Source organism: Pantherophis guttatus, chromosome 1, assembly GCF_059756535.1.
Source record: "Pantherophis guttatus breed Tessera chromosome 1, ASM5975653v1, whole genome shotgun sequence".
NCBI lineage: Eukaryota > Metazoa > Chordata > Lepidosauria > Squamata > Colubridae > Pantherophis > Pantherophis guttatus.
The window spans coordinates 141,081,982-141,106,337 of NC_142063.1; the positions used below are offsets into that span (position 1 = coordinate 141,081,982).

Here is a 24,356-nt window from a genome sequence, read left to right on the forward strand (position 1 = left end):
TAAGTCAAGTTGAACAACACACAAAGAGCTTTCATACTTTTCCACATTACAGAATTCGGATCTTAACCGAACCACAGGATTAATTTACATTCTTACAATTGCGCTTGCTGTAAGGAAACAAGGGCCATTTATAACTCCCTATTTGGTGAAGTACTGACAGTTGTGATTTATTTTATGTACAGCTACTCCTGTCAGACCTGTATGATTCAGTGTCCTTGAACGTGGCAACATCTTGTTATGCTATCTGTAAAGCTCAACCTGCCTTGGTTACTTCAATGATGTAGTTACAATTTTACATTGGCATTTTATTTTATGATATTTGAAATAGTAATTTACTTCGTTAACCTGCAGAATTCTGGTCAGTGACCAGCATAAAAAACTTGTAATATAATTTATTATTATTTTATTTATTTTATTTATTGAATTTCTATACCGCCCTACTCCCGAAGGACTCAGGGCGGTGCACAGCCATGAAATAAAACATATAGATATACAAAATTTAAAATCGAATAAAATGAATTAAATAAATTTGGCTGAATTAATACCCAATTTAAAATACCCATATTTTAAAATCCATTAAAAATTTAGAATTTACACTTAGAAGGGAGAAGATTTAGGCAAGGCCAGCTTGATGAAATAAAAGCGTCTTCAACTCGCGGCGGAAGGTGTGCAGATCCGGAATCCTCCGTATCTCTGGGGGGAGCTCATTCCAGATCGTCGGTGCCCCCACAGAGAAGGCTCTCCCCCTAGGGGCCGACAGCCGACATTGTTTGGCCGACGGCACCTGGAGGAGCCCCTCTCTGTGGGAGCGTACTGGTCGGTGGGAGGCTGTTGATGGTAGTAGGCGGTCCCGTAAGTAACCAGGTCCCAAGCCATGGAGCGCTTTAAAGGTGGTAACCAGAACCTTGAAGCGCACCCGGAAGACCACCGGGAGCCAGTGCAGCTCGCGCAGGAGAGGTGTTACATGGGAGCTCCATGTTGCTCCTATAACCACCCACGCGGCCGCACTCTGCGCCAGTTGGAGCCTCCGGGTGCACCTCAAGGGGAGCCCCATGTAGAGAGCATTACAATAGTCCAGACGAGAGGTGACGAGGGCATGAGTGACTGTGCGTAACGAGTCCCGATCTAGAAAGGGACGCAACTGGCGGATCAGGCGAACCTGATGAAAAATCCTCCCGGTCACGGCCGTCAAGTGCTCTTCTAAAGACAGCCATGAGTCCAGGAGGACGCCCAAGTTACGAGCCCTTTCCGTGGGGGCCAATGATTCGCCCCCAATAGCCAGCGATGGCGTCAGCTGGCTATATCGGGACGCCGGAAGCCACAGCCACTCGGTCTTGGAGGGGTTGAGCCGGAGCCTGTTTCTCCCCATCCAGGCCCGCACAGCCTCCAGGCACTGGGACATCACTTCAAGGGCATCGTTGGGGTGGCCTGGGGTGGAGATGTACAGCTGGGTGTTATCAGCATACTGATGGAACTCCACCCCGAAGCCACGGATGATCTCACCCAGCGGCTTTACATAAATGTTGAACAGAAGGGGCGAGAGAACCGATCCCTGCGGCACCCCACATATAAGGGGCCTCAGGGTCGATCTCTGCCCCCCTGTCAACACAGACTGCGACCGGTCAGAGAGAAAGGAGGAGAACCACCGTAAAACGGTGCCTCCCACCCCCAACCCTTCCAGCCGGTGCAGCATGATACCATGGTCGATGGTATCAAAAGCCGCTGAGAGGTCTAACAGGACCAGGACAGAGGAACAACCCCTGTCCCGAGCCCTCCAGAGATCATCAACCAACGCGACCAATGCCGTTTCCATGCTGTACCCAGGCCTGAAGCCCGACTGGAACGGATCTAGATACAACGCTTCATCCAGGTACTGGGGTAGCTGTCGCGCAACCACACTCTCAACAACCTTCGCAACGAAGCAAAGGTTGGAGACTGGACGATAATTAGCCAATACTGCCGGGTCCAGGGAAGGCTTCTTGAGGAGAGGCCTCACCACCGCCTCTTTCAAGGTGGCGGGAAAGACACCCTCACCCAACGAAGCATTTATAATCCCCTGGAGCCAGCCTCGCGTCACCTCCCGGGAAGCCAGCACTAACCAGGAGGGACACGGGTCCAACAAACATGTGGTCGCGTTCAATCTACCCAGAATCCTGTCCACGTCATCTGGGGTCACAGGATCAAACTCATCCCAGATAACAGTCTCAAGACCTGTCTCCGTCACCCTCGCTGGATCTATCCCGTCAGAGTCCAGACCTGCCCGAATCTGAGTGATTTTGTCATACAGATACTGAACAAAATCCTCGGCTCTTCCCTCCAAGGGGTCCTCCCGCGCTTCCTGGTGGAGCAGGGAGCGGGTCACCCTAAACAGGGTGGCCGGGCGATTATCTGATGACGCAATAAGAGCAGTAAAATGAGTACATTTTGCTGCTTTTATCGCCACTAGGTAACTCCTAATATGAGATCTTACCAGTGTTCGGTCAGATTCAGAAAGACTAGCCCTCCAACAGCTCTCTAGGCGTCTTTTCCGGCGCTTCATCTCCCTCAGCTCCTCGGTGAACCAAGGAGCCAGGCGAGATCGGCGCCGGGTCAGAGGCCGCAAAGGCACGACTCGATCCAGGGCTCCAGCAGCCGCCCTATCCCAGGCGGCCACTAGGTCCCCAGATGAGGCATGAGCCAGAACCTCCGGGATTGGCCCAAGCTCCATCTGGAACCTATCAGGTTCCATCAGGCGCCTGGGGCGGTACCATCTTACCGGTTCCGCCTCCCTGCGGTGGGGTGCTGCGGTTCGAAGGTCAAGGCGAAGGAGCGAGTGATCTGACCATGACAAGGGCTCGATGACTATATCCCCTATCTCGAGATCACTCAACCACTGTCCAGAGACAAAAACTAAGTCCAGTGTGTTTCCCCCAGTGTGCGTAGGGCCATGAATTAGTTGGGTCAGGTCCATGGCCGTCATGGAAGCCATGAACTCCCGAGCCACCTCAGACGCCTCACCCACGGATGGCAGGTTGAAATCCCCCATGACCATAAGTCTGGGGGTATCAACCGCCACCGCGGCAATAACGTTGAGTAGCTCGGGCAGGGCTGCCGCCATGTGGCAGGGAGCCAGGTACGTGATCAGCAAACCCATCTGAACCCCGTGGCCCCACTTCACAAGGAGGGACTCACAACCAGCTGTCTGAGGTACAGTGGTCTCCCTCGGCCTAAGGCCTTCTCTAATAATAACCGTTACTCCCCCGCCCCTCCCCTGTGACCTTGGCTGATGGAATGCGTGGAAACCTGGTGGGCACATTTCTACCAGAGGGACCCCTCCCTCTGGGCCCAACCAGGTCTCCGTAATACCCGCCAGGTCCGCTCCCCCCTCATAAACAAGATCACAGATGAGGGGGGCTTTATTTACTACAGACCTGGCGTTGTACAACATCAGACGAAGGCCCGGGCCCTGAAGGTCTGTACTACCATCAAATTGCATTTGATGTGTGTGTGTAATCACTATATAGTAAATAATATAAGTAATTTCACCATAATGGGAAGAATTGGAACTAGAGGAAATACGTGTCTTGTCTTTTGTCCAGATACTAATTTCTTGATAAGTAATTTCAAGATTAGTGGCCTCCCACGTAGCCCTTCTGACTGAGGGGACTTTTGAATCGTTGAATGCCATCCTCTATATCAGTGATGGCAAACCTTTTTGCTGTCATGTGCCAAAAGTGGGGGTCGTGCGAGGGGGGGGTCGCACGTGTGCATGCCCACACCCATAATTCAATGTGCCCCGTGCCCCACGCATGCATGTGCAACCCCCGTGCATGCACACACGAGCCCCCCCTGCGCTCCCCCCGCTTTTGGCACACAATGGCACGGTGGGCCTAGTAGGCCTGTTTTTCGCCCTCCCCAGATAACTCAAGGTTGACTCAGCCTTCCATCCTTCTGAGGTCAGTAACATGCTCAGCTGGGCATTGGAGGGAGGAGGGATTTTTGCTACTGGTTCTCTGAACCACCCGCCGCCATCACTACCTGATCGGTGATCTGGTCCTAACCGGGAGCATTTCACTCCTGAGCCTTCTCCTTCCTAGCTTTCCAGAAGTTGGTGAAGACAGAGCCCTTCTGGGGGATATTGGTGGCCAATATGGGATGACACTGTCTATGGTTATTATGCATGATTATTGTTTTTGCCCAATGTTAAATTGAGTTATTTTAATCATTTACAAAGATGATAAAGGGTCTGAAGGCTAAATATTTATTTATTTATTTATTTATTTATTTGTTTGTTTGTTTGTTTGTTTGTTTGTTTGTTTGTTTATTTGTTTATTGGTTTGATTTATATGCCGACCTTTTCTGGAGACTCAGGGCAGCTTATAATGCGTTAAGCAATAGCCTTCATACTTTTGTATATACCTGCTTAGTAGGGCTCTCGCCCCCCCCCAAACGGTGTCCTTTTTTATACAAAGTCAGCTTATTGCCCCCACAAACCGGGTCCTCATTTTACCTACGTTCGAAAGGATGGAAGGCTGAGTCAACCTTGAGCCTGGTGAGATTTGAATTTGCAATAATTGCAGGCAGCTGGTGTTATCTTAACAGTGCTTTAGTCTGCTGCGCTACCAAGGCGAATGTACTTGGAATGTAATATGACGAATGTACTTGAGGGGCTGTCATAAAGAAGAGGAGATTGACTTATTTTAAGGCACCGGAGGCGGCACAAGAAGTAATGAGTGAAAGCTTGTTAAAGAAAGATCCAACCTAGATGGAGACATTTTCTGACAATGAAAAAAATTAATCAATGGAATAGCTTGTCTCCTGGTGTTGTGAGTGATCCATCACTGGAGGTTTTCAAAAATAGACTGGACAACCATTTGATTGGGATGGTACAAGGTGTCCAGTCTTGAGAGGCAGGTTGGATTAGAAGACCTCCAAGATCCCTTCCAGCCCTTTAATTCTACGATTTCTAAGATTTCCACTGCTGTGAATATTTTAATTTTGGAATTATTTCCTGTGGTTATTTATCAGTATTGTAAATCATCAGGAGCCCTTGGATACTGTGGTGGTATGCAAATATAAATTTTTAAATAACGGTGTGATTAAATAACTTTAATACTAAATGAATTAATATTCATTTATTATTTCATGTATTTGATAATTTTCCTTTCTACCACATTGAGTATTACAATTTAGTCATAACTCTGGGAAATCTCTAAAAGCTGCCCCCAAAACTTTCAGGGACAGGAGGCAGTCATGAATCTCTGAAAGAAGGCATGGTTAAGTAATAATGGGTACCAAATGGTAGCTGTTGGTCTTCCAGAAATGGCAGCTGGGACCTGGATTTTATCAATGAATCTAAGCATGCACACCACTGATTCCAAAATGACTCCAAGGAATCACTACAGAAGAAGACACTCTTTTAGCCCCATCCACCCCTCTTTTATGACTTGGTAATCAAGAGGCAAAAATGCAGCTGTGATTATGCCACGGTTATTATCACTCAGCCTTCCTGGACAAGGTCACTTTCCAGATGTGTTGGTCATGTGTGCTGGAAATCTAGTAGATTTCTAGTAAATCAACACATCTGGAAAGCATTGATTTGGGGGAGTGAGCATTATCTTAAGCATTATTGATTGTGCATAAATGTGCTTGTAGAAAATGTAGAAATTTTCATTTCTTTTTTAAAAAAACACGTTGGCTAGGCGTTACAAGAATTTTATTTTTAGGTCTGCCTTTTGATCCTTTGCCAGTTCTTTTCATTTTGGTTTTTCAATTCTGAATAAAATTTATCTTTAGAGTCTTCCTTTTTCCCACCGGAATTAGGACTGACTATTTCTAGAATGCATTGTATATTTAGATCCAAGCTTTAAAACGCTGAGACATTGGGCTGGAGGAAGGGAACATCTTTTGGGACAGTTCTAACTCAACCATTTTCTGGCACTTTAGAGATCTTTTTAATACAGTGAGTTCATTAAAAGGAAGGTCCATTCAGGTGGCTAGTCCCTCTTAATTCTAATAGAGCCTTCAGATCAAAATAGTTTGGAACAGCTGAGACATTTAACTCTCCAACCCGGAGCCTCTCAGCATGCTTAGTTAGTTATTTACATTCAGCTTTTCATCAATGACAAAACCCCATTGACACTGATAGGACAGAGGAGCTTTTCATTTCCTTGGGGAGGTTTTAATGAAAGAGAGAAAGGAAAGCTTCATCGCTATTAACAGGACTCCTGAAGTCCATTCAGCGATCTAGCTGAATGCTGAGTGTTTTCCGCTGCAAAGAAATGGTGCCTCCCAACCCGGCCTCTGATATGCAGCCTTCAAAAAAGATATTTGACTTTCACATCTTGAGTTCTGTAATAAGGGCTAGGTCCATTTCCTGAAAATGTGAAATGCTTTTCAGATTGAGCAAGTCCCAGGCAAATACATCCTTTCCCTCAAGCCAATACCCTCCAGCGGTATGAAGGTACCACAGTTCCAATCAACATGGAAGTTGGAGTCCAACGCTTCTGAAGAGGGACAGTTTGGGGAAAAGTAAGGTACAATGACAGGTGGGTCAGTTTTTGGAGTCCAATTGCTGTAGGAAGTGCCACCCGTCCAGAGCATGTTACTGACCTCAGAAGGATGGAAATAGAGACTACTGAAGTTTGGCCAGATGATTAAACATAGCAAAACTGCATATTCAGAGCATGGAGCAACTTGCATTGCTTTTGGTTTTTTTTAAAAAATTCCCTAGAGAAGCGGCATATCCTTGCTGTTCTGGAGCAGCGGTTTAAAAATCAGGATTTGTAATGTAACAATTCATTGCACTGCCTCCAAAACAATCCCGCCGGTTCTGAAAGATACATTTTATTCAAGCAAATTGGGGTGGGGGGAAGGTTAGCATGGATTTATCGTTCAAGAATTTGGACAGCCAAGTTCTAATTTCAGTCCTAATTAGAGTGGGCATAACATTTATTCTTTTATTAATTTCCCTCCTTCTACTTCTCTTACTAAGTCGTTTGGTGGTATCGGTGTGCTTTGATACAACTAAGAAACATTCAACCAAAATATTGTTTGAACAATAGAAATCAATTTATGAAATTCAACCCCACCTCCTCTTTCTGCCAAAATTCATTTGAATTAAAAGTGCTTTGAATTAACCAGATTGTATAAAGCTGGTGTGATGGCAGAGCCATCACAATGACCCTTTTATACAATCTTGAAGCTGCAACTCTGTTACTTGTCTAAGCCAGTTCAAGTCAACCTTCTCTCTTTATTTTCTTCTTTTCAACCATCAGAGTCTTTTCCAGGGGTGAAATGGGGCCAGTTCGCCCAATCTGGTAGTTAAAAAATGCTTTAAAAAGTAAAAAAAAAGTTCCCACGATGGCGCGGCACAGGTGATTGTCAGAACTTTTAAAACTTTTTTTAAAGCATTTTTTACTACCAGTAAAATAGGTAGTAAACAAATGCTTTAAAAAAGTTTTTAAAAGGTTCCGATGATCAGCTGTGACAATCAGCTGTGCCGCGCGATCCTCGGAACTTTTTTTTTTTTTACTTTTTAAAGCATTTTTTTTACTACCTATTGCCTGAACTGGTATTTTTGTGTAAAGTGTGATAGTTTGTTTTTGAGCTCTCTGTGACTCTGTGAGGTTCCTGCTTATTGCAGGGGCCATTTTGTGTGAAGTCCAGCTGCTTTCCCATTGTGTGTGAGTCAGTTGTGTAGCTTTTGTGTTGTTTTTATGTAAAGTGTGATAGTTTGTTTTCCCAGTCACATGACCACCAAGCCACGCCCACCCAGTCACATGACCACCAAGTCATGCCCACAGAACTGGTAGGGAAAATTTTTGAATTTTACCACTGCTCTATGGGCCTGCATGGAGAGAAAGCAACTCTGGTTCAATCATATTGTGACTGATGGCTTTGGCTGCTGGGATTTTCCATCTTTACTCATGGCTGGGGTTGCAGTTTCCCAGTAAGGAGTGGCACTCAGCTTAGGGCATTCTCTTGGACTCACAGCTCCTGCTTGAAGGGCAGGCGGCAGTTATTGCCAAGGGAGTCTTTGCACAGCTCCATCCGGTGTGCCAATTGTGCCCCATCCTGAATCAATCTGTCTTCCAGTTACTCATGACCTTATCACCTCACAGTTTGAGTACTGTAGCCCACTCTACATGAGATCACCCTTGAAGACTTCAAACCGGTTCAGAATATAGCAGCATGAATAATGATGGACGTGTCTCTGTGAAACATCTTCTTTGTGAGATGCATTGATTGCCAGTGTGCTTTTGTGTGTGATTCAAGGTGATTTATCAGCTATAAAACTCTACATGGCATAGGGCTCTGCCTATCTGCAAGACTCCCTATTACAGTGCACGTTGAGTCTCCTCAAGAAATCTCACCTTTTAAGACCCAGAAAGCATGTTGTCTCTTTAGCAGCACATGCCCTCTAGAATGACATCAGCCCTGGCATTCATTCAGTCAATGACAATCTGGAAAGCCTTAAAGATTTGGCTATTTACCCAGGCCTTAGGATAGGGTGGATGAGGCTTCTTTGTTTGTGATGTTTTATGTTGCCGTTGTTATTGGATTACCATTTAGTTAGATTGTGGTTATTTTGAAGGGAGGGCAGAGGTGGTATTCAGCAGGTTTTGACCAGTTCTGGAGAACCGGTAGCAAAAATTTTGAGTAGTTTGGAGAACCGGTAAATACCACCTCTGACTTGCTCCACCCCCGTCTATTCTCTGCCTTCCGAGTCCCAGCTGATCGGGAGGAAATGGGGATTTTGCAGTAACCTTCCCCTGGAGTGGGGTGGGAATGGAGATTTTACAGTATCCTTCCCCTGGATTGGGGTGGGAAGGGAGATTTTACAGTATTCTTCCCCTGCCATGCCCACCAAGCCACGCCCACCAAGCCATGTCACGCCCACCAAGCCACGCCCACAGAACTGTAAAAAAATTTGAATCCCACCACTGAGGGAGGGGTCGTATTCTTCTGTTTTTATATATGTATTATTGGGAGACACTCAGAGTTGGATGAAATCAGGAAGCATCCCAACTGAATGAATGATGAATGAATAACAAAAAAAATTATCAATGGAGATCACATGTCCTCAAATAATTGTCAAGGGAAAGAAAAATATTCAATGCTTGCTCTCTTGGCATGGGTGGACAGGGTGGACAGGAAAGGAATCCACCGATCAGGCACCCTAGCTAACATGGTCCAGGCAGAATATGAGGAAAATTTGGAGGGAAATATTGAAATGTGGAATGGTATTTCATTTCCAAATGCCTTATGGAGAACAGTCAAGCAGCTAAACGCTGAAGTGCTTTTAAGCATATAACAGGCTCTGTTTTAAACCAATATAATTTTAAACCAGATTAGCACATTGGTTTCACGACAAGGTGCCTTAATTTATATTTTCTGCAAAGGGGTGGGTGGGAAGTCTAACAATTTTTGCCTCTCTCTCAAAATTTGATCATAAGCACTTTCCTGTTTTTAACTTCATGTCCGATGCTTCTGAGATATTCATAACTCTGCATCACTAGGAACTCCACTACGCTTTATCACCCAAACACAGAACAATGCAGCTTTGTGTGCATGTAACCAAATGCCTACAAACAGAACCGCCTACCTACCTACAGTATTTAGAATAATACTGTTAAGAATGCAAGCAGCAGAGTTAAAAACAAGCTATACCTTCATTTAAACAGTACACTAATCAGATTCAAAATAAATGGCTAAACAGAATTCTTAGCCTGTGAATATGTTATTTCTCCTTGTCAAAATAAAATGTTTTAAAATCTCGGAATCAATTACAAAGAGACTACACTTTATACACATCTCGGTATTTTCCAATTCTCTCTGCAAAGAAAGACACATTTATATTAAATGTGCATATAACAGGCTCTGTTTTAAACCAATATAATTTTAAACCAGATTAGCGCATTGGTTTCACGACAAGGTGCCTTAATTTATATTTACTGCAATTTGTAGCCTCTTGATCAAAGTTTTAGATATGTATCATGCATGAACTTTCCATTAGCATAGATTATGAAAAGTCAGGAAGTGGCTAAAATATTGCTACCAGTTTCATTTTTAGAGAAATAATTTGAAATTCTCATAGCTATAATTGAGACTCACTAATGTCTTCAAGTAAATAAATAAAAAAACCCGATATGCATCCATTCTAACCAAGGAAGTATAACTCCAACAAAAATAACAATAGTATAGGTACATCCATATTTTATAAGTCATTATTTAATTCACATTAAATAATGCAGATTAATAACGTACTATAAGAAGTATTTATTTTTGGCTGTCCTGAAATCTACATTGTTCAACTTAAATGGATGACCTCAGAATCTAGCATTAAACTCTATGAGGGGGGAAACGGTTTACATTTATTTTTGAAGAAGTTCTCAAAACTTTATCTGTTGTCACAAAGAGTTGCTTTAGTTCTTCAGATTTCCACCCAACAAATAGTTCATGTCTTCCATAGTGAAGGAACATTTATGTATCCAATCTTCTCTTCACAGTGGTGGGTTTCTACTGGTTCGCCCCAGTTCGGGCGAACCAGTAATGGCGGCAGCGGGAGGCTCTGTCTATCCACCTGGACGTCATCACGGATGCTCTGCGCATTTGCAGAAGGTTCTGCGCATGGGCAGAAGCGCCACCTGCACGCTCACAGTTCTGAACCAGCAGCGAAGATAAGTGGAACCCACTACTGTCTCTTCATCGACTTACCTTCTTTTAGTTTTCCTTTAACTTCTTCCCCATCTAATGACTCATGCCTGCCTTCATTGCCTACTTCCTATTTATGTTTTCTCCTTAGTTTTAATTTTCTTAAAGATATGTAGTTCTCAAAGCACTTTGCAAACCAAATTGTCTACTTGTATTTATTTTTCTAAATAATATGAAGAACTTTCAGATGGGACAGATTGTTGAAAATAGAACGAAATTCCCAGGAAAATGGTAGATATAAGCATTTTTAAGCAGAATCTGGCCGACCACCTCCTAAGAGTGCTGTTGCAACAGATTTCCTTCATTTGAAAAAGTCTGCATTAGAGGCATCTTTCTAGATAAATTATTCAAGCCATCTGAGTCAAAAAAAATTGGGTAAAAATTCACTTTAGTCTTTGAAGTAGCAGTCTGAAGGAGAGGCAACTTGATAGTTTCCAGCTGTTTGGGAGTTTCACTCATAGTCAGCATGGCTAATGCCACTGGACTGTAAGAAATGTAGTGTCAAATATCTGGAAAGCACTAGATGGGTAATCCTTGGGCTGCAGAATCGAATCTCCCCAGGAATATGCAAACTGGTCATCTCTGTATTGTCCTTTTCAGATCAGGTAGACAACAGACCTAGACAGAGTTTCTTATGAACTGAATAAGCTTCCACAAACTTAGCCAGTATCTTTTCCAATTTACTAAGGAAAAATTCATAGCTGATTACCAAACCTTTCTTGCCCAAAAAAGATCCCCAAGACAAAGATGAAACTGTCTTTTCAGATGTTGCTAAAAGTCCATCACCTGTGTGCTGCTTCTAGCTGGGTTCAACAATTATGGAAGAGTTGTAGCTTCATTCTTGCTCCAATTATTTACAGAATTCAAGGTAAGGATTTAGCATGTCCTAAAGATCTTGTAAAAATGATACAATGTGTTATCTTGAGAATATATTAGTAATTAGTACTGGTCCAGTAATCTGGAAGCTAAATCTATTGTGATGTTCTAAAACTGTCTTTGAAAAGTACTTGAAGATTTCAGATGCCTTGCAGAATACAGTTGTCTTCTTTCTTATGCCATCAAATCTCAGGAATATTGATTTAATTCCTGTTCATTACTCAAGACAACAGAAAATTCAGAAATTGATCTCCCAAAGGAATGAATGGCATTCTATTCAGTATTTTCTTCCTGGAATTTAATTTTGTTCTAAGCATTACATCAAGGTGGTGGATTTGTTTGTGCTGTTTTTAGTTGCTAATTTGGGTTGTTTTCAGCCTGGTTGCTTGTGGCAATCTACAATCTTAGTAACAGTGGAGTGAGTGTCATTGTATGGATTTAGCTCTTAGGACTGGTTTGGTAGTGGAGCTGAGATACCTATTAGATTAGTATTGTGATTTTTTTTTTCCGTATTAAACTAATTCTAGGAGTCACTGCTAAAACTATTTTTAGTAGGACATTGGCAATAACGCTAAGAAATGTTAATCATTTCTTAGATTAGAGAGGGGTGTCAAATTGGTGGCCCACAGGCAGGATGCGTCATATGCAGGCCACACCCGCCCCAGCTCTGCAAAGGGAAAAAACATTGTGAAACATCGCCAAAAAAAAGGGATGGCAACGTGACGCCGTGAGTTTGACACCTGTGGATTAGAGAGTCAGTTTGGTCTAGTGGTTAAGGCACTACGGTAGAAAGCTGGAGACGGTGAGTTCTAGTGCTGCCTTAGCTATGAAAGCCAGCTGGGTGACTTTGGGCCAGACACTCTCCCAGCCCAACTCACCTCACAGGGTTGTTGTGGGGAAAATAGGAGGAAAGTGTGCTGGATATGTTTGCCATCATATTTTTTTAAAATAATAAAAACAGGATATAAATAAAATAAATACAAAATAAAAATAATCAAGAATATCTCCTATCAGAGTAAGCTGAAAGCCTGGCAAAGTTATAATCTAATAAACTTTTGTGGACACTTGTCTACTTTGCCAGGTTATTACTATGAAACACTGTGAAGAGTAAGTCAACTGTACCTTTCAAGAAAGATAGGTCTTTAAGGTGAATTGCATAGGCAAAGCTAAGGGATGAATGGATGCTTTTGAAATGTTTTTTTTTTATACCTAGGATGTGCCTGATTTTATTAATACTGTAGGTGTAGATGTTTATCTATCTATCTATCTATCTATCATCTATCTATCTATCTATCTATCTATCTATCTATCTATCTATCTATCTATCATCTTCTATTGAAAAAACAAATCTCTCTCTCTCTCTTAGCATAAGTAAAATCTCAGGGTTTTTATGGGTTAATTTAAATTGGTAACACTTAAATTACTGCTGGCATTGTCCATGTCTTCTACTCTTTCAAGAAACCTAGCTTACAACTAAGCATTATATATTAATTTGAATTGGCCACCTTAGGAGGGATTCCATAAGAACTGTGGATTTGATATCTATCTGGCTCCCAGGATGCTTCTCATATTTATTATGGCTTCATAACAAATTCGGTCTGCTCATCGGTGAGTCATTCTTTTCATTTTTAGGTGATTTATTTCCAGAAAGATCATCAAGAAGCTAGACCTCTTATTCAACAAAATGTCATTCAATGACTATTATGTTGGATAACAATGCTCATAATACCTAGCCAGTCAAACTATCTAAAAGCAGCCAAAGTCTGGCTATACTTTCTTATTGTGTATTTGGTAGAATGGTTCATGCAAAACATGAAAATTCCAATTTGTTTTCTTTACTATATCGGCAGCTTATAGGTTTGCTGTTCGCTACTTCCCGGAACGTCTTATCTATGATATAATGTACCTGAAGCTCAGTAATAAGCATACTGATCAGGAATAACAGAATAGCAGAATAAGGCCTTCTAGTCCAAGTCCCTTCTCAAGCAGGAAACCCATATACCATTTCAGACAAATGGCTGTCCAGTCTCTTCTTAAAAGCCTCCAATGATGGAGTACCCACAACTTCTGAAGGCAAGTCGTTCCACTGATTAATTGTTTTAACTGTCAGAAAATTTCTCCTTATTTCTAGGTGGTTCTCTCCTTAATTAGTTTCCATTCATTGTTTCTTGCCCTGCCTACAGGTGTTTTGGAAAATAGGTTGACCCTTTATTCTTTGTGGCAGCCCTTCAAATATTGGAACATTGCTATCATGTCACCTCTAGTCCTTCTTTTCATTAAACTAGACATACCCTTTTTCTGCAACTATTCTTAATATGTTTTAGCCTTCAGTCCCCTAATTATTTTGTTGCTCTTCTCTGCACTCTTACTTTGCCTTTGAAGTACTTCCCAAGTTCCACTGAGCTTAAAATAAATCAAGATAGAATCCTGAGACTTTCCCCCATTTTTTAAATATTTGTCATTAGTAGTAATTAGCTATATTGCTGCTTTCCCACTCAGTCTCATTTGCTTCATAATGACAAATACATTTGAATGTATAATTAAATAACCCTAGTTTGCTTTTCCTCAATTTTTATACAATTCAGTACAACCTAGCAGGGGGAAAAAAAGCCTTTCTAATGTAATGAGGTGGACTTTGAAGAAACAGTTTAGGAAGTATATTGATACTTTCAAACTTTAGTTTTGGAGAAGACTCCTGAAAATATCATGGGACAAATTACCAATGAACAAATTGATCAAATCAGTGGTGAAATCCAAATTTTTTTACTACCAGTTCTGTGGGTGTGTCTTGGTGGGCAAGGTGTGGCTTGGTGGGCATGTATTGGTGGGCATGGCAGGGGAAGGATACTGCAAAATCTCCATTCCCACCCCACTCTGGGGCCAGCCAGAGGTGGTATTCTCCGAACTACTCAAAATTTCTGCTACCGGTTCTCCAAAACCTGTCAGAACCTGCTGGATTTCACCCCTGGATCAAATCAAACAAATCAAATAGCTTACACTATTGTAACTAGTCCTCATGGGAAGCACAAATAACCAGTTTCAAATTATCATGCTTTGGACACATTATGCAAGAACTCTGGCTCTCTGGAAAAGACACTGGAAAAGGTGGAAGGAAAGAGAAGATGATCATCATCAGCTGGATGGCCCTAGTTACAGTAGCAATGGGTGCATTATTGGAAGACCTGAAAGAACCAGTTAGACCGTCATGAAGAAAATCTATCTATCTGGTTGCTAAGAATTGACATGGATTTGATGGGAAATAATCAATTGAAAAAAAGTTATGAGTAGTTTGACAGTAGAATGAACCACATTGAGTAGTTAGTGACTTTGGGATCTCTCAATTTCTTAAACCAGAGGCTAGAGAATCATCTACCAAGGATGCTTTAGATTGGATTTATTAGGACCAGAGTTTCGATGGTCTAAATGATTCTTTCCAACATTAAGAATCTATATTAAAATTGCCATTCTATATGGTTCTTCCATATTCCAAAGTAGCTCTCAGCAGTAGAGTTCCTTGCCCAAATATTGTTCCAAGGACTCACATAATCTGTTTTCACTTTCCACATTCCTCCTCATTCCCCACTCCATGTTTATTCACAATCACTGAAAACTTCACTGTGATTTTATTTAATAAATCTATTTTATTTTACTGTGTATTAGAAAGTATTAGGGAAAAAAAGAAAACCAATCACAAAATGTGCCTTTTCAAAATGTGTGGTGGAAGAATAATGTGCTTCTCAAAAGACTGTGCAGGTATCATCTGCCCTGAATGTTAAAAGACTAATTTTCTTATCATGCTTATACAGAATTTAAATCAAAGACTCTATAAATCATATTCTAAAATAGTTTCAAATAGTCAGTACAGGATGCTTTAAGAGTTCATTCTTCCTTGCCCATAGAGTTCACCTCTTCCTAGAGGCAGTAACTTGCCACAAGCTATTGAGTGGGTCCACAGTACAGTATAAGGTTTATATGAACTCTACCTACATTTCATTCCAAGAACAGCAATTTAAGTGATTTGTCTGTTGAATATTAAACATATCTTTAGCACGTTTTGCCTTCCAGAGCAATGCCTCTGGAAAAACCTAAGCAATAATTACACAATATGTGCAGGAGACATTGTCCATATTGCTAAATCTTGTCCAAGTACTTTATTGTACTTCATGCAGGTATTATTGTAAGCTTTTTAAAACTGAATGTACTTTTGCAATCTTTAACAGAAACTAATAATTCATCACTGCTGTTCAAGTAATATGTTTTATTAGTTTTGTATAGCTATTGTCTGAGAATATGTATTATTTTGATTCCCATATGTTCACATAAATGTCAGTTGTGCCGCATGTCCATTAAATATAATTTAGGAAATTGTAAAGGAATCATGAACGTGTGTCAAAACATAGTGATTCTAATAGGGAAAGGATGGAATATGATGAAGTCACAAATTATGTATGAACGTAAGTGTTATGTCACTTACATTTCAACATTGTGTTAATTTAGTTATTTAGGAATTTGTTCTGGATTGGTTGCCATATTGGTTTGTGCAATAGAATAAAGATTAAAAAAAATTACACATATTTTTGTCTAATAAAGGAATTTATTAGTATAATGAAACTGGTTGAATCTTTTTGCTGCTGGACAATATATTTCAGTACTCATCCTAGGTTACTGTTACTATTTTTTTATATGGTTCTATGTAATTATATTCAACTATAATCTAAAAATATAAACATTACACTTAGTAATCTAATGTGTAACTATTAGATTTATACTATATGATCACATTGTACAATCTTGCTCCCAGACACTTTCACACTTAAATCAGCATATTAGACATGATGCGGTATCCTTCTATAATTTGAATAATTCAGAACTGTAGCAAGTAAAACTGGTACAAAAAATTTGAGATCAAGGATATCAGTGGCATAAAAAAGGTCTGCCATTAGAATGCAATGTTTCCCATTAGCTGCTGTTCTGAGGAGCAAAAAGACAGCCTTCCTGTTGAAATATATGTACAAGATGGTAATAAAAACTGAACGATCAATAGTCTTTGCATGTGAGAAGGGTTACCAAAACCTGGATACCTCTAGATGGCAGCAGAGAGATATGGAAAACTAATTATTTGCCGCTATCTGCAGGCCATCTATACTTTGCAGCCCAGATCTGATAACTCTAGGGTTTGCAAACCAAAGTACAACTAGCATAACTTCATTTCATTTTATTTGATTTATATACCGCCCTACTCCCAAAGGACTCAGGGCGGTGAACAGCCACAGATAAAACACATAAATACAAAATTTAAAAGCAAAGTAAAACCGAATTAAACAATTTGGCCCAAGACAGATTTAAAACACCTCAATAATTTAAAACAGATTAAAATTTACATTTTAAAAAGGGAAAAAGGGAAAAGATTAGGCCAGGCCAGCCTGATGAAATAAAAAGGTCTTAAGAGCGCGGCGGAAGGTGCGCAGATCCGGGATCCTCCATATCTCCGGGGGGGAGCTCATTCCAGAATGACTAGTCGTTTGTCAATATCTCAGTCTATGTTTTGCCTAGTCTGATGTAAACATTTGAGTAGGAATATGCCATGCAAGGTATCCATAGAAAACTAACCAAACACATGTTCACAGGTGATGTTTAAATTACCAGTTAGCTTATTTAATAATGCTGGTCACCACCAAGCAACATGCTGGAGGAAGTGTTAAAATTCTGTCTAACATAGGTTTTATTTTTAAATTGTAAGTATTTCAAGAATTTCCCCAACAATAAACATATACAAAGGAGACATCAATGATCTAGTATCTACTGAATATATTTGGAATTTTTATAAAATAGAACAGTGTCCATTCACATCACACCTAATAAGTAACTGTGATTGTGCTCTTGCCAGCCACACACATGAAGATACAAGACCATAATATAAGATGTATATAAATTTTAAATATCAGCTAAATAACTAATAATCACTAATAGTTTTAATTTTATCATAATTATACATTTATTCATGTTGTCACTTACTTTTTAGCAACCAAACATGGGTTGTGAATCGAGAACTGAGGTGGCCTTGAACAGGCAACTACTCTCTCTGCCTAGTGCGGGAGCTCCAAAAAGCACAATAACATAGTCACTCATATCTGGTGGAATACTGCTTCTGACATTGGTGTAATGTATTACCATTGGGGTGTAATGCATTACCAGCAATAACCTCATCCTTCAGGAATTTATCTAATCATCTTCTAAAGCCTTCTATGCTGGTGGCATCGCTCATATCGTTTGCAGCCAATTCAATGTACTGTGTGAAAAAGAACTTTCTTTTGTTTGTTGGGCTCTGATATTTCAAGTATCTCCTTGTCTGCTATCTCCACTTCATACCAAGTTCATACTCCCTTTTATTCCTTCACATCCTCCACACTTTGAAAGCTTGAGATCTTTTTCCCATCTGGAAGGGATGGCTTGCTCAACCCCTTGTTTATTTACTGATTGCTGCTCCTTCTCTCAAAGACACTTCAGAGTTCAGAGTGATTCTTGATGAGTCTTTTATCAACATGTATCCAACCATGCTGTTTTCTTAGCAACAGTACCCAAGTGATTGGTCACTCCTGCCTTATGAGGTTTTTCATGTTCATAATCTAGCCTATGGCTCTGGTGTTACTGGATGGTCTGTCATCCAAGTCCCAACCAAGTCTGCCTGGTTTAGCTTCAGGCATGTTCAGCCAGGTATTATCACCTGCTAGACATGATCCTTTTTGTCAACATGCGCTTGGGGCATATACATTGTGGCATCCAATTTTTTTGCTACCTTATATTTTACTGAATAACCTATAGCAGAGTCCTTGGTGCTCTCTGAGCTTGATTATAATTTATATATCCAAATATTTATCTATAGTTGGCTAAGTTCCCACTACAGCTCCTAAAATTGTATTACAAATAGTCCTCGACATACAATTTGTATGTTAGTGTACATTTCAAAGTTACAACGGCACTGAAAAATGTGTCTTATGAACATTTTTCACACTTATGACCATTGCAGTATCCCCATGGTCACATGATCAAAATTCAGACACTTGGCAACTGGTTCATATTTATGACATTTGCAGTGTCCCAAAGTCATGTGGTTACCTTTTGACAAGCAAAGTCAATGGGAAAGCCAGATTCAGTTAACAGCTTTACCAGTAACTTAACAGCAATGTTTCATTTAACACCTGTGGCAAGGTCATGAAATGAGACATTCATTTAAATGTCTCATTTAGCAACAGAAATGTTGGGCTCCATTGTGGTCGTAAGTTGAGGACTACCTGTATAACCCCATTGCTCTAAATTTATACCTATTTCTAGGTGTACTAAAGAATTATAGATAACAAATTTAGGATTGAGGGCTTAGCTAGTTTAATAAAGGAGAATATTTGTAGCTCAGAATTGAAATGAGGGAGGTCCTCTGAGCTTGCTTTTTTTTCTTGCAAACGTTTCATTACCCAAACTAGGCAACATCATCAATGCTAGTAAGAGTGCTGTTTGCTGCCAGTTTATATTCTGATGTCTTGCCTGTCTGTGCGGGTTTGGCTGTTTACTGATGACTCTTTGGCAGTTTCTTGATCGGGGTATTTGTTTATTTGGCTAGTTCAGCAATACTCTGAAGAAAAAGAAGAGGCGCAGCAGAGGGGATAACTAGTACCTAGGACAGGGTAAACTTGGTTCTTTCCAAAACCTCCTTTTTACAGAGCTACTGTCAATCAGGAGAAATTCCATCCTCCAAAGCCGAGATGCTGGTCCATTTTTCCAGGTTTTTTGTTGTTGATAGTTGCGAAGTCGTGTCCGACCCATCGCAATCCCATGGACAACTTTCCTCCATGCCTTCCTGTCCTCTACCATCCCACGAAGATCACTTAAGCTCACGCCGACTGCTTCATGGACTGACTCCATCCAGCCACCTCATTCTTCGCCATCCCATTCTTCTTTTGCCTTTAATCGTTCCCAGCATTAGGTTCTTCTCCAGTGAGTCCTTCCTTCTCATTAGGTGGCCAAAGTATTTTGAGTTTTATCTTCAGGATCTGGCCTTCTAAAGAGCAGTCAGGGTTGATCTCCTCTAGGACTGACCTGTTTGATCGCCTTGCAATCCAAAGGACTTGCAGGAGTCTTCTCCACCACCATAGTTCAAAGGCCTCAATTCTTTGGCGCTCAGCCTTCCTTATGGTCCAACTTTCACAGCCATACATTGCAACTGGGAAAACCATAGCCTTGACTATACCCACTTTTGTTGGCAGGGTGATGGCTCTGCTTTTTATTATGCTGTCTAACTTTGCCATGGCTTTCCTCCCCGGGAGCAAGCGTCTTTTAATTCCTTGGCTGTAGACCGGCTTTACTCAGCCTCAAGTTCACCAATGATTTACCTGAGCCCTGGCCGACCGCTACCTGAAGAGTGTACACGGGGCGTTGGGTGTGTGTGTGTGTGAGGTGAGGTGGGCGTAGCCCGCTCCAACATCACCCCACAGGACAAGGTGTGCAGCTGAGCGGTTATTTGTGCAAGACCTTCGGGACGGGAGGGTTTTTTCTTTGTTTTTTTTTTTTTGCAAAGATAGCTGGCAAAGGGAGACACCGACACAGTCCCTTCCCCTCTGAGGGGGGGGGGCGTCTGTTAGTGCCCTGTAGGATGCGCGCAGGGAGGCTCGGGGGCAGGACGGACGGGAGACGTTCTCTCCTCAGCAGCCAAGCCGGTGTGTGTGTGTATGAGGGGGGGGGGCAGAGAGAAGGAGACGTCTCGCTCGCCGCTGGTTGCCGGCTGGGAGTGCGCACGCAGCCGCCTCGGCTCCTTCCTTCTCTCTCTCTCTCTCTCCCTCCCTCCCTCCGGCTCCCTCCACCGTCCCCCCTCCCGTCCGCCTGCCTGCCTGCCTGCTCGCTCGCTCTCCCTCCCTTCTCTTCTCTCTCTCTCTTCCCCCCCCCACCAGTTCCCCGCTCTCGCGTTGGTTGCCGGGATCGCTGGCCGCTTTGGTTAATGTCCGCCATGTTTGCCATGGCGCAGGGAGCGGATCGAGCGACCCCGGCGCGGATCTAGGGCTGCGGGCGGCTCTTCGAGGGAGCTGTTCCGGGGCGGCGGGGCTCTCCATGGTGTGTCGGGCCGGGGTCGGGAGCGGCTGGGAGGCGGCGGTGAGGCCGTAGTGAGGGTCCCCCTCGCCCCCCCCAGCTCCCCCAGCCCGGCCCCGGGGTGTTATTGTGAGGGGGAGACAATGAGCAAACTCTCCTTCCGAGCCCGGGCGCTAGACGCCGCCAAACCGCTGCCTATCTACCGCGGCAAGGACATGCCCGATCTCAATGACTGCGTCTCCATCAACCGTGCCGTGCCGCAGATGCCCACGGGCATGGAAAAGGAGGAGGAATCGGTAAGGGAGCCGCGCAGGGGGGGCCCACCATTGTTTATCAGACGTCCCCCTCCCCTCACGGGAAATAGGCCATTGGCATTCACTAAGCGCCGCTACGCACACTTCCCGCCGCAGCGGCGCACGTTCCCGATGGGGCCTGCGTAAAGAGCGCAGCGTAAACTCTCCTCCGTCGCCGTAAGCGGGGCCTTGCTCCGCCATCTTCTTGCTTGCCCAGGACTCGCGAAGTGTTTTGATTAGCGGGAGAGGGAGGGGGGGGGAGAAAGAGGGGGGAGGCCTTACGCTGGCGTAACTGGAAGGAAGCGCAAAAGGCGTCCCTGAATGGAAGAGTGTGCGCGCCGGCCGCTATTGCCGGAACTTGTCTTGTGAGCTGTTAAACCAGCAGCTTGTCTTGCGCCGCGGTCGGGTTTTCGGTTTTTGAGCCGGGCCTTTGCGACTTGGACTGGAGGACCGCTAGGGTTCCTAGTTGCCCGTGGAAGGAGAGTCCTTGTTTCAAGGGATTCAATTCTTCATAAGACGGGCTTTGCCTTTTTTTTTTTCCCCTCTTTTTTTTCTCCCCCGGTTCGCTTTGAAGCTGGCGGCTCCTTTAGCAGCCAGTGGGGGTAGCTCTTCGTCTGCATAAAAGTGGCAAATCGTAGGTTTTGGGAAAGCGAGCAAAGTCTTGAATCCCCGTTACATTTTCATGAAATAACGCTGTGCCCTTTTGTCTTGGGGCTTTGAGACCCCCCCTTTTTTTTTACTCTTGACATCTTATGCTTTTCCAAGCCATGCTTTACGGAAATGGGCTTAAGCTGTCAGTTGCTTTGGCTAATGTACAGGCTAGGCAAAGTAAAACAGCTTGAATTTCTATATAATCTCCACGTCTGTTAACTGACACGTCTGGGGTGTTTTTATTTTCACTCCCGAGACAAGCTTTCTAATGCAATTCTTTCCTTAGGCAATCCGGAAATCTTTAGGTATGCTTATAGAGGGGGTAAATTTAGCGATGGTTAGGATTGCACAGATTCACACAGTTCAGTGAGAAATACTTTAAAGGCCACCATAGAATTATAAGTTGACATCAATTAATAAGGGACTATCAGCCTGTCTGATGTCACTGACAAATGGAAACGAACGCCTTTCCTTACATAAAGATATTGGAGTCTAATTTGCTGCAAACACATGGTACTAATCTATAGGTCACATTTGATCCCATTGTGAATTTAATTTTAAAGCTGCATGTGTAAATTCTCCATAGTTTGTTGTGCAATGTTTGTATTTAAATATATATGAAGTAAATAGCTGTTGTCTGTACCTTTGCTTGGGTAAAGAGTGCATTCTTTGCCCTAAAAACTGGACTTTATATATTCTATCATTTTATTTTGTGCTTATTGTGCACAAATTGCTCATAGCAAGGGGCTATGGGTGCATACAGAATTCATAGTAAATGTCCTTAGGAATTTCTTCAATGAAAAGATATCTCCGCCTCATTGCCAGCCCACATTGTATTTGATTGGTTTTTCAGAGGTTGGAGTTGTCAACAACAACAAAGGCTATAGACAGCTTTGTAATCCTTGGTTGGTAGCCTGTAGTTACATCCTAACTGTATTTTCTTTTTTATTATGAATTTTAAAGTGGTGCTGTAATGTTGCTAATTCATTGCTACCTTTTTGTCAGAAGTAAAGCTAACTAATTTTTACAGATTTTGTTGATTTTGTTTTTCACTGTACAGATTAGTCGAAATCAAAATAACATCACTCAAATGTAAAATTAATTTGCAAAAAGTGGAATTGTCTAAACAGCTACTCTAAATTGGTTTTAAAGGTAACAGTATCCTCCTAAACTAGATATAAAATATTATCTATGGATGTAATTTTAATAAAGCAATTTAAATAAAATTCCCAGAATGCTAACATTTTCTGCTATTTTGAAATGCATACAAACTAATAAATGTTACAAATTGACATTTCTATCATAATCCATTAATTTTACTGGAAAGTACTTCCAAATTATAGGGAGAGAATTTGGAAAATTATAGCCAGTTCTAATTATATTTACTAAGAAGTATTCCCAAAGTGTGTGGCATTTATTCTGAAGTATTTTGGCATATTTTTGTTATAAATACTCTATGAATTTAGATTATATAAAGTAAGTTAATACTGAATCAGTCATGTTTATTCTCATGGAAAGTTTCTCCAGACATGACTGAATTCTTATCCAACATTCTACCTATTCTACTGCAAGTAGTTTTCAATAAAAAAAATCAGGCTCAGATAGCAAGAAAAAAGTCTACTCTGCTGGGCTTTAGATCTCAGTGGGGTATAGTCCAAATAGATTCTGGGATGTCGAACCTTATGTTTTAGTGATAATGATTTATATATTTCTTCTACTGTCAGAGCAATCTGCCTCTCAGTATCAGTTTGTAGGAAGTAACTGCTCAGTTATTACAGCTTTCATATCCTACTTCTGGAGTTTCCAAGGGTGTCCAAGTAATCCTGGTGGGGAACCGAATGCATGATTGCATGAGTGTAGCTTCTTCAACAGGGAGATTCTTAAAATGCAACTGATCCCCTGTAAATAGCTCTCCATCAATGACAAACACCACCAAGACAATCTGGTGTCATCTGGCAGAGCTTCATTTCTGGATTGCAGTTTATTCTAGGTAACTATGGTAGCAATAAATGAAGGGATTTTTAAAAAATTCTATAAAACTTAGTTGTACTGCACTTGATTATATTCTCATTGACTTGTTTTGCTCTTTTTGTTGTTTGAGAAAAATACATGGTGTATCTTATGTACTGTATACTCATGGGCCTGACAGTAGGGAGAATATGAAACGGTTATGAAGCAACTGGGAATAGGGCATTGAATTTAATGAAGCTTAGTTCACCAATTAGAATATTTTATTTGGTCAGAATAGGATGAATAGATTTGATTCTCCCTGTTTTCTGCTTTTAAACCTTCACAAACTCAAAACTATCTGATTTGTAGAGCCTAGATATGTTTCAGCAGGAGACCTCCCTTTAAAAAAAAATATGCTATAATGGGAAAGGAGGGGAATACTGGATGTTGTGACCAACACCTGCTTTCAATTCAAAGTGACCTTGATCTGTTACAGTAGTTTGGTTAATTGCCCACAGCATCTTGCAAATTGAAGATGCTTAGTTTTATGACTCATTCCACTTTGTTGTTCCATCTCACTGTGAGTACTTGTATAAACATAACAGTATTTTGTGAACTGCATTAGTTAGATTATCTAGTTTACTGAATGGAACTATTTGATGGAAAACAAAAATCAAATAATAGTTTGACATTTCTAGTGCTCCATTGCTTTTAGGAAGGTCCTATTCATTTTTAAAAAATAATTAATTCCTTTTGTACAAGTATTACTTAATTATCTGCCTGAAATTTAACATGGACCTTCCCTAATATAGAAAT

At 41.7% G+C, this 24,356-nt stretch overlaps 1 protein-coding gene and 1 long non-coding RNA gene across 2 annotated transcripts in view; one reads left to right on the top strand and one right to left on the bottom strand.

Annotated features, from left to right (window-relative positions):
* LOC132710787 (uncharacterized) overlaps positions 1-17,664 on the bottom strand; it is a 43,642-nt gene extending 25,978 nt beyond the window's left edge. Inside the window, exon 1 of the long non-coding RNA XR_009621506.2 lies at positions 17,587-17,664. This is a non-coding gene — a long non-coding RNA (uncharacterized LOC132710787). The remainder of the gene's footprint in view (positions 1-17,586) is intronic.
* A 2,383-nt stretch (positions 17,665-20,047) lies between these two features.
* EPC2 (enhancer of polycomb 2) overlaps positions 20,048-24,356 on the top strand; it is a 66,755-nt gene continuing 62,446 nt past the window's right edge. Inside the window, exon 1 of the mRNA XM_034424855.3 lies at positions 20,048-20,942. Coding sequence (XP_034280746.1) covers positions 20,790-20,942 — 153 coding nt within the window. The 5' untranslated portion in view covers positions 20,048-20,789. The remainder of the gene's footprint in view (positions 20,943-24,356) is intronic.